At 35.5% G+C, this 13,097-nt stretch overlaps 2 protein-coding genes across 3 annotated transcripts; both read left to right on the top strand.

Annotated features, from left to right (window-relative positions):
• Positions 1-1,106: 1,106 nt before the first annotated feature.
• LOC104890802 (probable aspartyl aminopeptidase) lies at positions 1,107-9,326 on the top strand. The gene is made up of 12 exons (XM_010676394.4): positions 1,107-1,334; positions 1,826-1,983; positions 2,068-2,203; positions 2,955-3,033; positions 3,120-3,322; positions 3,459-3,528; positions 5,296-5,418; positions 5,528-5,683; positions 6,665-6,838; positions 7,096-7,170; positions 7,273-7,413; positions 8,569-9,326. The coding sequence occupies exons 2-12, from the start codon at positions 1,899-1,901 to the stop codon at positions 8,788-8,790; spliced, it is 1,464 nt and encodes a 487-aa protein (XP_010674696.2). The 5' UTR covers positions 1,107-1,334; positions 1,826-1,898; the 3' UTR covers positions 8,791-9,326.
• A 148-nt stretch (positions 9,327-9,474) lies between these two features.
• On the top strand, positions 9,475-12,193 carry LOC104890803 (putative pentatricopeptide repeat-containing protein At1g12700, mitochondrial). 2 transcript variants are annotated; one of them, XM_057394364.1, is made up of 3 exons: positions 9,475-9,923; positions 10,020-10,082; positions 10,287-12,193. In XM_057394364.1, the coding sequence occupies exons 1-3, from the start codon at positions 9,848-9,850 to the stop codon at positions 11,870-11,872; spliced, it is 1,725 nt and encodes a 574-aa protein (XP_057250347.1). In that variant the 5' UTR covers positions 9,475-9,847; the 3' UTR covers positions 11,873-12,193. The 2 variants fall into 2 exon arrangements, with proteins under 2 accessions (XP_057250347.1, XP_048497700.1); XM_048641743.1 differs by having other exon boundaries at positions 10,020-12,193.
• Positions 12,194-13,097: the final 904 nt, after the last annotated feature.

Here is a 13,097-nt window from a genome sequence, read left to right as displayed (position 1 = left end):
CATTAAGCATTGAAACTGTATCAGATTAGTAGTTGAACTCTCAAATCTTAGTAACTACAAATTGTTAATATATACTTTTGATTGAGATTATGAACATATGTATTAGAAGTTTGAGAAGAGTGTCACATGACATCGTTTCTTTGATAGGACTAAAATCATATGGTAAAGGGTATACTCATCAATTAGTCAGGTTAGTACCATTTTGACGCTTTTATGATTGATATGATCCTAATCGAAAATGATCAAATCAAATTGGACTCTACTAGATAGATGCGTATAAGGGTATAAATAATGTGAGTCGAGTTCAATTTTTGATTTGACACAAAACGTTAGCATTTTAAATTGAGCTGAGGCTGACTCGAGCCCCCTTGTAGTTGAGTCTAACCAAGTCTTTCACCAAGCTTGGGCTACATCAAGTTTTGACTGAATCAATCTCGAGTATCTCACAAGTTATGTCATTAACACCTTTAGGGTACATTATATGTTAGATTTTAGGATTTTGCATTTGATAAAATGTACTCCCTCCGTCCCAAAATATAGTTCCCATTTTCTTTTTTTCACGGTAATTTATGCAAGTTGGGATAGTAAAGATTTTTTGTTTATTTAAATAAATGTTGTATGGGAAAAGATGATTTTAGGAGAGAGAATGGAGATAATTGGTGAAGAGCATTAATTGTAACATTTTGGTTGAATAAACAAAGGAAAAAACAAATTTCAAGAAGAAAATAAATGATGGGACACGGTTTTTCTAGACAAATTACGGAAAAATGTGAAACTAAATATGGAAATGGGAACTATATTTTGGGACACCCAAAATGGAAATGGGAACTATATTTTGGGACGGAGGGAGTATTATATACTCTCTTTGATATTTAACCGTTTACCTACTTTTCTTTTTTGGGTTGTTCCTTATTAGTCTACTTACTATTTTTTCTGTTCCTTGAAATGATTACACCAATTGTTTACTGTTGTCTAAAATCTAAATTTCTTAAATCGACATCTTTTTTAAGTTATATTTAATTTCTGTTTTTAGAATTTTCCAACTTGACTCGCCAATATTGATTCGCGACTTCAATACGTGCTCAACTAAATCGCGATCAAATCGATCTCGAGTAGCTCGCGAGTCATTTTGCTTTAATTTGAACACCCTTCTAAAGTTCTAATGCGTATAAAACCTCATCCCTCTTCACTGAAGCAAAAGTGCCCCAACTCTACCCCCCTCGCTCTCCGGAAGGTGGAAACCCGAGAACCTCCCCAAATCATTCAGTCTCTTTGATCATTTTGATCTCTAAAGTTGTAATTTTTTGTAATATTCAACTAAATTAATCAACGAGGTACTTTCGAAATTGTTTAATTTATTATTTGATTTTAGATTCCGGAGTTTTCTATATGTAAATTGCATTTGAGTGAGTTAAATAGTTCAATTGAATCATGATATTTTGAGTTGTGACTTTAATTTCTCAACTACATAAAGACAGTAGTTTCTGATATTTATGTTGTGCGAATTGAAGTATGTTGATTTCGATTTCACTAGTTTATGTTATTTGCTTCTCTTTGGTGAATCAGTAAATGATGCCTGTATATGCTAAATTTTTGACTGGTATTAGTAGATTATAACTTAAATAATATCACTAGTATGTAATGAATATAGTTGGATTGTTTTGCTAACTTTATCTCTACGAATGAAGGTTTTTTTTTTCTTATGAAGTGATTGAATTGTTAGTTTTTTTTATAAAATTGAACGAATTGTAAATTTGTAATATAGGTTATGAGATGTATGACATTACATTGTTTCATTTTTTTACAATGGTTTGTGTCAATTCAGTCTTAATAGATTGGGAGAGTCCTTAGAAGGGAGTGTGTGCGCGATTGTCAAACGGGAAAAGGAAGTAGAGAACATGGCAAAGCAGCATGATGCAAATTCAGTTGCTTCTGATCTCATAGATTTTCTGAATGCTTCTCCAACTGCTTTCCATGCCGTTGGTAAATTTTATAATTTCTGATCATTTTTCAGTTTATATTATGACATGTGTGTATACCAGCTTACTCGTTGATGCTTAATCTCAGATGAAGCTAAGAGACGTTTGAAGGACGCTGGATTTGAACAACTTTCCGAGAGGGAAGATTGGAGTTTACAAGCTGGAAAGAAATATTTCTTTACTAGAAATTACTCCACAATTGTTGCTTTCGCCATTGGTAAAAAGTATGCTTTTAAGGCTTTCTAGTTTCCATTTAGTTAAAAGAATTTGATGAACTTGTCACCTGCTCTCCTTATTTTTTGGAGGGGTTTATAAATGCGGGTAGTGACACTTGAAGTTTGTGATTAGGATGATTCTCTTGCTTATTGGGGTTTATAAATGTGGTTAATGCCACATGAAGATTTAGATTAGGATCTTTCTGTCTTTCTCCTATATTTGTGGCCAAATGATAATTTGTGCTCTCCACTAAGCTTTGCAATTGAAGGGCTCATTAAGTGCTATTGATAAGTAGATTAGATCTATTAGGCCTTAGAAAAAACTAGGTACTCGCATTGGTTGATTGATTGAGATTATGCGATGGCTTGATCTTATGATGGGAGCCGAAGTGGTGAGATCTCCGCAACAAAATTTGAATTTCATGGGACCCAACTTCATATATGAATGAGTATTATTTCTGTCTGAGTAGCTACCCTTTCAAGTCCCAACATTACTCTTATCCCAAGGCCCACCAATTGGGTGGGTTTGCACCCAAATCCACCTGGTGGGGGAGGGAGGGTGGCACGGCTGCAGGATGTAAATGAAAGATTATGAATTAAGTATAACATCTAAATTATATATGTGTATATATATGTAATATTTCTTAAATAGTGTATATTCAGCTTTCTAAATATCTTTAGGATTATGTAACCTTTCCTTCAGATTATAATCATTTATCTTTCTGTGAAAGGAAATCTGATGTTTGAAAAATTCAAATAGGTATGTTGCTGGTAATGGATTCCATATAGTTGGTGCTCATACAGACAGCCCTTGCTTGAAACTGAAGCCAGTATCCAAGGTAATCACACTATTATTTGGAGTAAATTTAGGGGGAGGAAATATGTGAACATATTTTTCACAGTAAAGCATTTATTTCTTTGCTAGGTAACTAAAGGAGGTTATCTAGAGGTTGGTGTCCAAACATATGGAGGTGGATTGTGGCACACATGGTTCGACCGGGACTTGGCAGTTGCCGGACGTGTGGTGGTCAAACAAGTGCAAGATGGTTCGCCTTCATACTCTCATCGGCTTGTCAGGATTCAAGATCCTATAATGCGAATTCCTACCTTAGCTATTCACTTAGACAGGTTATGTCTTGATGAATGCACTACATTTTGTACCTCTCCATATGTCTTATCGTAAAGGATCTTTCAGCGCGAGGTTCCTTTCTTTCTTCCTCATTCAATTAGTGGTCCCTAATGTTAATGACCTGTATTTGAACAGGGGTGTTAATGATGGGTTCAAGCCAAATACACAAAGTCATCTTGCTCCTGTCTTGGCGACATCAGTAAAGGTTGTAGTGTGATCAAATCATCTCTGTTGACCCTTGGGTGTATCTTATAAAGTTACATATGACGTGTTTTCTCAATTTATACTATGGTCTACGAAGTTCTTTTTAGGAATAAAAATGAAAAGGATACTCCAAGCTGACATATTTCATGTAGAAAAGAACGTGACATATGAGAAATCGATGATGTATATCAATATATATTAGCTATGTCTCAATAAAACCCTATGATAGGCGATATATATCTGGTCTCTCTTCTTGATGTAAAAGGGACATCTGGTTTGGCTTGAGTTCATTTTCTAAGGATAGGCATTAGGAATCGTCCATTAGTCTTGAAGTTTCTCATTCTACCTGGATTTTATATAGTGATTTATTTGGTTGATTTCTCAATAATAGTTACTGTTGGGAAACTTATAAACATTTTTCTTCACTCCTACTGATGTATAATCAAAGGCCTTAATACGATTTCATGGAGTTATTGTGCTAGGAGTAGGGACTAACTACATTTTAAGGTGAAAATAAAAAAAAGAGATGCGGATATGCTTATATTTAATAAGATCAGTGTGGTCAACAATTGATACATCGTGAATGTACTTTTTACTCGCCTCCCATTTCTATTGGACGAAACAAGAGCAAGCAAGCAAAAAAAAACAAATGTATTTTCAAAGATGTAGCTTTTGCTAGTACTTAATTAAAATCCTATCGTCTAACTGATACAAGCCTACTGACATTCCAGAGGTGAGTGCTTTCTGGGCCAAAAACTTTTTTTTTTTTACAAATATCTTGGTGATCATTTCTCTCCTTCAATCTTCTATTTTTACTCTCAACTAGCTTGCTCCTCAATCTACTGCCTTCACCACTTGCGGCCTCCAGTACTAATTACAATTCATCCCTTGCTCCATAACTTATCTGACATCAGCAAAATCTTCTTTAACCTGCTGTCCTTGAACGCCTCCTAGCATAAGTAGATAAGATAGGGGGTTTAGTTGGGTCTCTTGCTTCTTGATTAATTAAGGTTGTTGATGCAAGATTAGAAATTCTATAAGTTTCACTTTTTTATGAATTGTACTTGGTTTCGATTTGCTTTCCTACAGCTAGCTGTTGACTGATTGGATGTTTTAGTTGTTTTACTACAAGTTGATATAAGATATAATGTAATAGAACTATGAGTTCAGCATAATTTTTTTTTATCATTAATTGGATCTTAGGGCTGTAGTTTCTTCACATGTTATGTCGATCTATGAATTGGAGTTTTCCATATTTCTTTTGCTGTGAGTGTGACTTAAAGCTATTTGATTTGGTGAGTGCAAGTCAAACGAATGACCTGTATGTTAGGTGAGTCAAAACCTGATTTAGATAGATTATTTGTGTTAGTGAGTGAAGCTAATTCACGCAATATGGATCCTCCAAATTTGAATCTCCTTGGTTTTGTCTAATTGAGTGATGATTGTATCCGTACATATCAGCTAGTGTTCATAATCTTGTCAGTGCTAGTGCTCATTAGACGTTGTTTCCTTTTAGATCATTTGATAAAATAAATTCTTTGTTAGATGAGACCAAAGATTATGTAATCCTTTTGAATCTGCACAAAGTAAGTATTATAATTATTATTGATTTATACATCACCTGGCAAGAGCAGCTCTATTTTTCTTTCTTCTTTTAGATCTTTTGTTTGTGCACCTTTCACTTTCATATGATTCTTTCTCTGGCAATGAACAAAGCTGTCCTTTCGCTTGGTATTTCTCTTATAAAATTCCTGTACAAAATATTCAGGAAGAGCTCAATAGGACTGTTAATGAAATCGATTCAATTAATAATGGGGATCAGACTGAGGCAAAGAAATCTACTGACGATTTGAAAACCAAGAATCAGAAACATCATTCCCTTTTGCTTAAGGTTTTGGGCTTTTCTTCTCTAAAATTCCTCTATTCTCATTGTTCTCAGGATTATCTTCTGGATAACTTGATGTATGCTGACTTGCTTCTACTTTATCATATTTTACCAGCTTCTAGCGAAGGAGATTGGCTGTGAACCTGATCATATATGTGATTTTGAGTTGCAAGCATGTGATACTCAACCGAGCATTATAGCTGGTGCACTCAAGGAGTTTGTCTTTTCAGGAAGGCTTGATAATCTTTCAATGTCATTTTGTTCTTTGAAGGTTTGGCTTCTGATTACCTCTATCCTAATTCCTACCAATAGAAATAGTACAATCACAACACTTTAGCTTTAAAACTTTGGATTAGTTGAATGTATATACTTTCGTATTATTTGACTTTTTATAATTATAACTATTGTAAGTATTAAAGATACAATGATCAAAGTTTTGGCAACCGTGAAAAGTCAAAACGTTGCACTTGAAAAGAACAGAGAAAGTATAAATGATTGATCAAAGGTTTGCGAATTGCACATTGGCGAGCTGTAGAGGGGAAGAGAAATGGAAGAGAGGAGAGCTCAAGAGATGTGGAAAGCAGAGGAGAAAGAATGAAGAAAGAAAGAGAGTGGCTCTGGTCATCTGTTATGATAAAGTAACTGCATTTTTTGAATTCAAATCATACATGGCTTATATGAAACGGGGGGGGGGGGGGGGATAGAGGACAATGAGATGGAATTATTTTCCACATCTACCCCGATCAAGTCAACAGTTCTACAGGAATCTCTATGATTTTCTAAATAGAAAAAACATAATTATATTAGAACGTGAATAACATGCTGATATTTTATAGTTATGCGAAGACCTAATATAGATAGCATAAAATTAATCAAATAGAAGATCAGCAAGAAGTAAAATACAATTCGTAAAGCAAGAGAAAAGTATGGAACTAGATGAATGAGGTATAGTGACTCAATGGCCATTCATATATTTCCATGGTTCCTTGTCTTTTGACTTTATTATGTGGTACGGTTTTCTTAAATTTAATTGAATTCCCTATGTGCTAAGTTTTTGTTCACATTTTGTCACCAAGAGAGAATTTGAAAGAAACGAAAAATCATCTGAGAATGATTGATTTTTATTCATGATTTTGTTAGATATGCTTCTATTATATTTTAATTCCCCTTGTTTTCCTTGGGGGATGAAACAACTTGTGATGATTACTTGGTCTTCTAGCTTTCATTCCCTAAAATTTTGGTGTTCATTCAGGCATTAATAGATGCTACATCCACTGAGGGTAGTCTTGATGATGAAGTTGGTGTCAGAATGGTGGCACTTTTTGATCATGAAGAAATTGGATCTAATTCAGCCCAAGGAGCTGGATCTCCTGTCATGTTGGACGCTATATCCAGAGTCACTAATGCCTTTTGCTCAAATGTTAAGGTGTTAATTGAACTTCATAATAACTATGTACTTTGTTGCTTTCTTAAAAAAAATTTTTGTGTGTGTGTGTGTGTGTGGATTAGTTTCTAGAAAGTTCTTGCGCATGCTTAAAATTATAGTGAACAGATGTGGTACATTATATTAAAAAGGATATTGTACTGATACGGGATAAGATGTTGATGTTGGAACTTCTTTTTTTCATTTCTTTGCTTCTGCATGTGCATAGGCATCTCACTCTTTTCTCTATGATTGTTCAGATGCTTGAAAAAGTTGTGCAGAAAAGCTTTTTCGTATCAGCGGACATGGCTCATGCGTTACATCCTAACTACATGGTGGGCTATTGTATGCTTTGTTTTGGCTTTCACATATTTTGCTACGTGTCATCCCCCTTGAAACTTCACCTGCATTATTGATGAATTTATATAATTTATCAGGACAAACATGAAGAGAATCATCAGCCCAAGCTGCATGGGGGATTGGTTATCAAGCACAATGCCAATCAACGTTATGCAACAAATGCTGTAACTTCTTTCATATTCAAGGAAATAGCACTTAAACACAATCTTCCTGTCCAGGTCTGAGCTCAATTTTATGTGTTCAAGTCCATACTTGCTTTTATTATCTAAATCTAGGTATGAAACTACATAGTACTTTGCCAGTCTTTAAGGTTATGTATTTGTTCTCTAATCTGTGTGCCTCAACTTTAAAAGACAAATGAAAGCGATTTGCTAAGCATCAACTTTTAGCAGGAGGGGTAATTTGGTTAATGGATTACTATCAGTGTCCAAGTAGCTTGGAGAGTAAGATATGTATATTGTTAGGGGAGAAACTCTACATGTTGAGCATAATAGAGAGAGAGAAAAGGCATGTGGAATATTGTGGAAAGTGATCAGCAGTTTGTAGCTCAGGAGAAAGCCATTCCTCTCGAAGATTGGTGAGGCTGTAATTGGTGAGCAGTCACCTTATTTAGCATTAATTCAATCATATTCTGCTTGTTCTTCCTCAGCTGTCCTCCTTCCTTCCTTAATCTCTCTTTTCTGTCCACAACCGATCTGTTTTAGTCACTAATCAGAGATGATTTTTAGACGATGTGGTAGCCCATTAAGTTCAAATGATCTCGAGTTGAAGGAAATCATTTTCAGGAGTGATTTGCCCATTTTCCTTTGGCTTATATAGGCGTAATAGTTTCCGCAAGGTTAGGAAATAGTTTTGCCGAAGGCGGAAATCTTCTCCCTTCTGTAAGGAATGTATGCCACATGTTCTTTCCCATTTTCTTGTATTCCTCTGTCTCTCTTCCAATCCATCCAGTCTTTCCTTTTCTATCTTCTGCTTCACCCTAATTTCTGTATCCAAGAACTAAAGAAAGGAGAATAAAGTTTGAAACCTTATATCCATCGACATGTATCTGCCGTTAATCCAAGTATCCAACAAAAATAAGTTGAGTTCAAAATGTTTTCTGTTAAATCAAACACAGCTTAGGATTGCAATAGTACACGAAACAATTCCCTATAGTCGTCTTGGAAATGCAAATCTTTACATGACAAGAAAAAACAATTTCTGGAAAATTTGCAAAAAAAAAAAACTGTTTGGGTCTTGAATGTGGTTATTACCATATCCTACAGTCCCTATCGTTCTTTTATAGGTTTATAGTTTTCTGCCTTACATCAACTAGTTCATTCTGATGTTCTGAAGTCTTCAAGTAATGTGATTTATTTTTTGGGTATCTGTAGGAATTTGTGGTGCGAAATGACATGCCTTGTGGCTCCACAATCGGTCCCATTCTGGCTAGTGGTGTAGGAATTCGCACAGTCGATGTGGGTGCTCCGCAACTATCAATGCATAGCATAAGGGAAATGTGTGCAGTTGATGATGTAATGCATTCATATATGCATTTCAAAGTCTTCTATATGGAGTTCTCTGATCTGGACTCAAAGCTAGCAGTGGATGCTTAAAGTCTACATTAGTAACATGCTGCTCCAGCCTCCAGCCACTTCCAGGATGTCAAATTTTGGTTGCCTCGACACTGTCATGGGGTAGCAAGCACAGTCATTGCTTCACGATCATTATAGTTTTTCCTTTTCCTCTCTGAATCAATGAGAGCACCAGTTGATGTTGTCAAATAATCTGCCATTGTGTGCTTTTTCTCAACTTGTGCTTGAAAATGATAGAACTGAAGTTACAAAACACCTCTACTGAGTAGATACAAAGAAAGCTCAAAATTGCAGCAGAATTTAGTATCAATTGCATTCTTCTGAAGTTAGCAGATCGGAAAGTAAGAAATACATGTGAACTGTAGCTAGAGTGCATAGAGTACAAACTATTACTAAATTTCCGATGTCGTCACCGTTGTAAGACGATTCAAATGTGGGGTTTCAACAGTTTGTGTGGCTGGGTTGTGTCATGTGTGCTTGTTATGGTTGGAGCTCCTCCAACAGTTACTCCTTGCGCTTGAAATTTGAAGTCTAGCCGTCTTTTTTTCTCTCTTTAATTGAAGTTTGTAGGTGTCAAGTCCAAAGGGCACTGAATGGTGTCGCCAAAAAAAAAAAAATACTAAGTTGAAATGACATCGTCGTCTAAACAAATATGAAAATAGTGAATTTATATACTTCCTCCGTATTAAACAAATTTTGGTGGAAGTAAAAATTTCAATATTGTTGGGCTTATGGGTGAGTGATTCTATGCGAGACAATCCAGAGAAAAATCATCTTACCACGGTTTTCAAAAGGGGGTTCAAAAAAAAGTCCTTAAAAGTTGTATAAAAAAAGAGTTTACAAAAAATTAATTATAAGCATAAGGAAATAGGAAAGCTTAAGGAAAAATATATATTTATATATAATACTTTCTCCATTTCGTTTTAAATACAATAAATGAATATTTTATATCTCACAAATAATACCCTTTGTTGCATTTAAAAGAAAACGGAGGAGTATAAGTTTTGGATTGAGATTAAAGGTCCTAAAGACTCCTAACAAGTAACAACTAGATTGTTAAGCATTTCCCTTAAAAAAAATGGTTAATATTAAGCATCGGTGTCCAAAAATGGCTAAAGCCGAAAACCATTTGATGATAAGCGATCACTGCGATGGTGAGTGAATAACTCCACTTTCCAAATAACAAAATCACTTCTTCCCTCAATAATCTCTACTAAACAAACACACGAATTTAACTTGGGGATTTGCAGGAATGAAGATGACGATGAAGCTCAAGTTTACTTCTAAAGCTTTTGCTGCCTTCTTTAATGGTGGTACTACTCTTATTACTCCTTTTCCTTCTTTTCATTTTCATTCACGCTATTATTATTCCACTGCATCTGATGTTTTTATTCAAGATCGTCAATTGTTTCTCAAATCAGTTAGAGAACACTGCAAATTAGGGTTTTCAAATCTCAATTTCCCCCTTTCTCTCTTTCATCAAATGACTTCATTGCGCCCTCTTCCTTCTGTTATAGATTTCAATCAGCTCTTCACTGCCATGTCCAAATTGAAACGCCTTCAACCTCACTCTACCATTATCTCTCTACTCAGAAACCTTGAATTGTCAGGTATTCGACCCAATATGCACTCTATTGGTATTCTCGCCAATTCTTACTGTCATTTGGGCCGTGTCGATTTCGGCCTCTCTCTTCTCGCCAAAAGACTTAAGCTTGGTTACCCCTTTGATCGTGATTGTGTTATTTTTACTACCTTAATCAATGGCTTTATCCACTGTGATAAGCTTCCTCAAGCTCTTCAATTGCTAGATCAAATTGTTAAGCTAGGTTTCCAACCCGATATTGTTACATATGGTGCTATTTTCAAAGGCCTTTGTCGGATTGGTGACAATGCTGCAGCCCTTCACTTGCTTAGGAAAATGCAATCGGGAACTTGTGAGCCTGATCTTGTCATATATAACACCATTATTGATAGTCTTTGTAAGGATAGGCTGTTGAAAGAAGCCCTTGACCTGTTCACCACCATGAAAAGTGAGGGCATTATACCCAACGTTATCACTTATACCTCCTTAATTAGAGGTCTCTACAACTCCGGCTCCAAGGTAGAGGCTAAAGATATGCTAGCTCAGATGTTGGAGTGTGACATAGCGCCAGATGTTGCCACCTTCAACATGCTTGTTGACATGTTTTGCAAAGATGGGAATGTTGATGAAGCACAAGCTATTCTAGACTACATGATTGAGAGAGGTGAGATTCCAAATGTCATAACTTACAATGCTCTACTTGATGGTTATTGTTTGCGTGGTCAGATGGAGGATGCGGAAAAACTACTTGATTTGATGGCCAAGAATGGTTGTGAGCCTAATATCGTAAGTTTCAACACTATCATTAATGGATACTGCAAGGCAAGAACCATTGACAAGGCCCTCAACTTGTTCCAAGAAATACTTCAGAATGGGGTGACACCTAATGTTGTTACCTATACCACTCTTATTGATGGACTATGCAAAGCCAATAGACTCCCACATGTGCGTGAATTGTTCAAGGATATGCAAGGTCATGGAATTACTCCTAATGTTGTCACATATGCTTCATTGCTTCATAGCTTATGCAAAAATGCTTTACTTGATGAGGCAGTGACATTACTTGAAGAAATGGAGAATAATGGTGTTAAGCCTACTGTTGTCATATACGGTATCCTAATGGACAGCTTGTGTGAGGCTGGGAAACTTGAAGATGCTGCAAAATTCTTCTTGGATCTTGTATTGAAAAGGCTGGAACCTGATGTTAAAATATACACAATTATGATAAAAGGTTTATGCAAGAAAGGGCTCATGGATGAGGCTATCCAAGTGTTGAGGAAAATGGAGGAAGACAGTTGCTCACCCGATGATCGTACTTATAATACAATTATCAGAGGATATATTCTCAAAAATGACTTATCAAATGCATCGTATTATTGTGATCTTATGGTTAGCAAGGGATTCAAAGGTGATACTGACACTTTCTCATTACTTATTCACCTTTTGTCTTCTAATAACTTAAGTGACTCATCAAAGGACCAAGTGCGGAAGTTCATCAATCGAATAGATGCTAAGTTGTAACGTGTAATTCTCTTATTGATGGCCTAATTAAATCTAGTATTACATTGGAGTGGTATCTTGCTGTACCTTTTAGTTTCCTTGTTTTACTAGGATGCCTTTGCTTTATATATTGCCACTTTATATGCACGTTTAACAATTGTCTCCCAATAAGAACTTCAAGGAAACTCCATCTTAAGGATTTACTTTGGACATCTTCACTCTCACTTCATTGCTTGGGTCCTATGCAAAAGTGCACAGCTTGGGGAAGCAATGACAGTGTTTTTGGAGATGGAAGTGGCTTCTGATATTGTCCTTTGCTATATGTACAAACTTTTATTAGTAGACCACTTTGTGAAGAAAGTAGGGTGAATGCTGTTCTGTGATCTTTATCCTTCAATTTCGTAGCTGGAAATTCCAAAAAATGCTTCTGATTGAATCATGAATTGGCTGCAATATCGTTGGTTAACTGTGAAAAGATTACTTAAACAATTTTAGGGTAGTTACTATTTGTTACTTACTAGACACCAATGTTCGATTTCTGTAATATCCAGTAATGCTTTTGACAGATACAATAAGCACATCCCAAGGTTTCTTTCAGAAACAGATGACACCAAATATTGTTATCTATAGCACTCTTATTGGTGAAAATATGCAAATCCTATGGACTCCTACCTGGAAGCAAACTATTCTAAGAGATATGTAAGCTCATAGAAATGTTTAAGAAGTCGAAATGAATATTAAACACTAAATTCAGGTACTTTTATAATTGATTTGTAGTTCTTTATAGTTCTAGAGAAATTAATTACCACCATATTGTTTGATGTTTAGATTTTTCAAACAGGCTGTGAATCTTTTCCAGCATATTCCGTTATTATTTTTACCCAAATGCTTGTGTGTTTTCTGAATTCGAATTTTTTTTTTTGAAGAAAAACTATATTGTTGTATCACTGAAAGTTCATCTAACCAGGAAGGAAAAGCTTTCAATCTTTTCATGTAGGCTCCGTTTGGTAGGGCGTAAAACGTTTTTTCGAAAAACTGTTTTCCTCTATTTTCAGTTTTACATTGTTTGGTTGGCTAAAGAGTGTAAAATCATTTTCCCTTGGGATAAAATTACTCTCCCAATGATGGAAAATCATTTTCCTTTCAAAATGAAGGGAAAACTATTTTCCTTATCTCTCTTGTACACTCCTCTCACTACCTCTTTACGTTCCCTTTCATTTTCCTTTCATTTCATCATTTTTCTTAC

Source organism: Beta vulgaris, chromosome 4 (genome assembly GCF_026745355.1).
Source record: "Beta vulgaris subsp. vulgaris cultivar EL10 chromosome 4, EL10.2, whole genome shotgun sequence".
Lineage (NCBI taxonomy): Eukaryota > Viridiplantae > Streptophyta > Magnoliopsida > Caryophyllales > Amaranthaceae > Beta > Beta vulgaris.
This window is presented reverse-complemented; position numbering and strand designations above follow the sequence as displayed.

Bases quoted from the DNA above. Each gene is read 5' to 3' on its own strand.
- LOC104890802 (XM_010676394.4), top strand. From the start codon at position 1,899: ATGGCAAAGCAGCATGATGCAAATTCAGTTGCTTCTGATCTCATAGAT. The intron at 5,684-6,664 runs GTTTGGCTTCTG...GTGTTCATTCAG, and splicing joins TGTCATTTTGTTCTTTGAAG to GCATTAATAGATGCTACATC. The intron at 7,171-7,272 runs GTGGGCTATTGT...ATAATTTATCAG, and splicing joins CGTTACATCCTAACTACATG to GACAAACATGAAGAGAATCA.
- LOC104890803 (XM_048641743.1), top strand. From the start codon at position 9,848: ATGGTTAATATTAAGCATCGGTGTCCAAAAATGGCTAAAGCCGAAAAC. The intron at 9,924-10,019 runs GTGAGTGAATAA...GGGGATTTGCAG, and splicing joins GATAAGCGATCACTGCGATG to GAATGAAGATGACGATGAAG.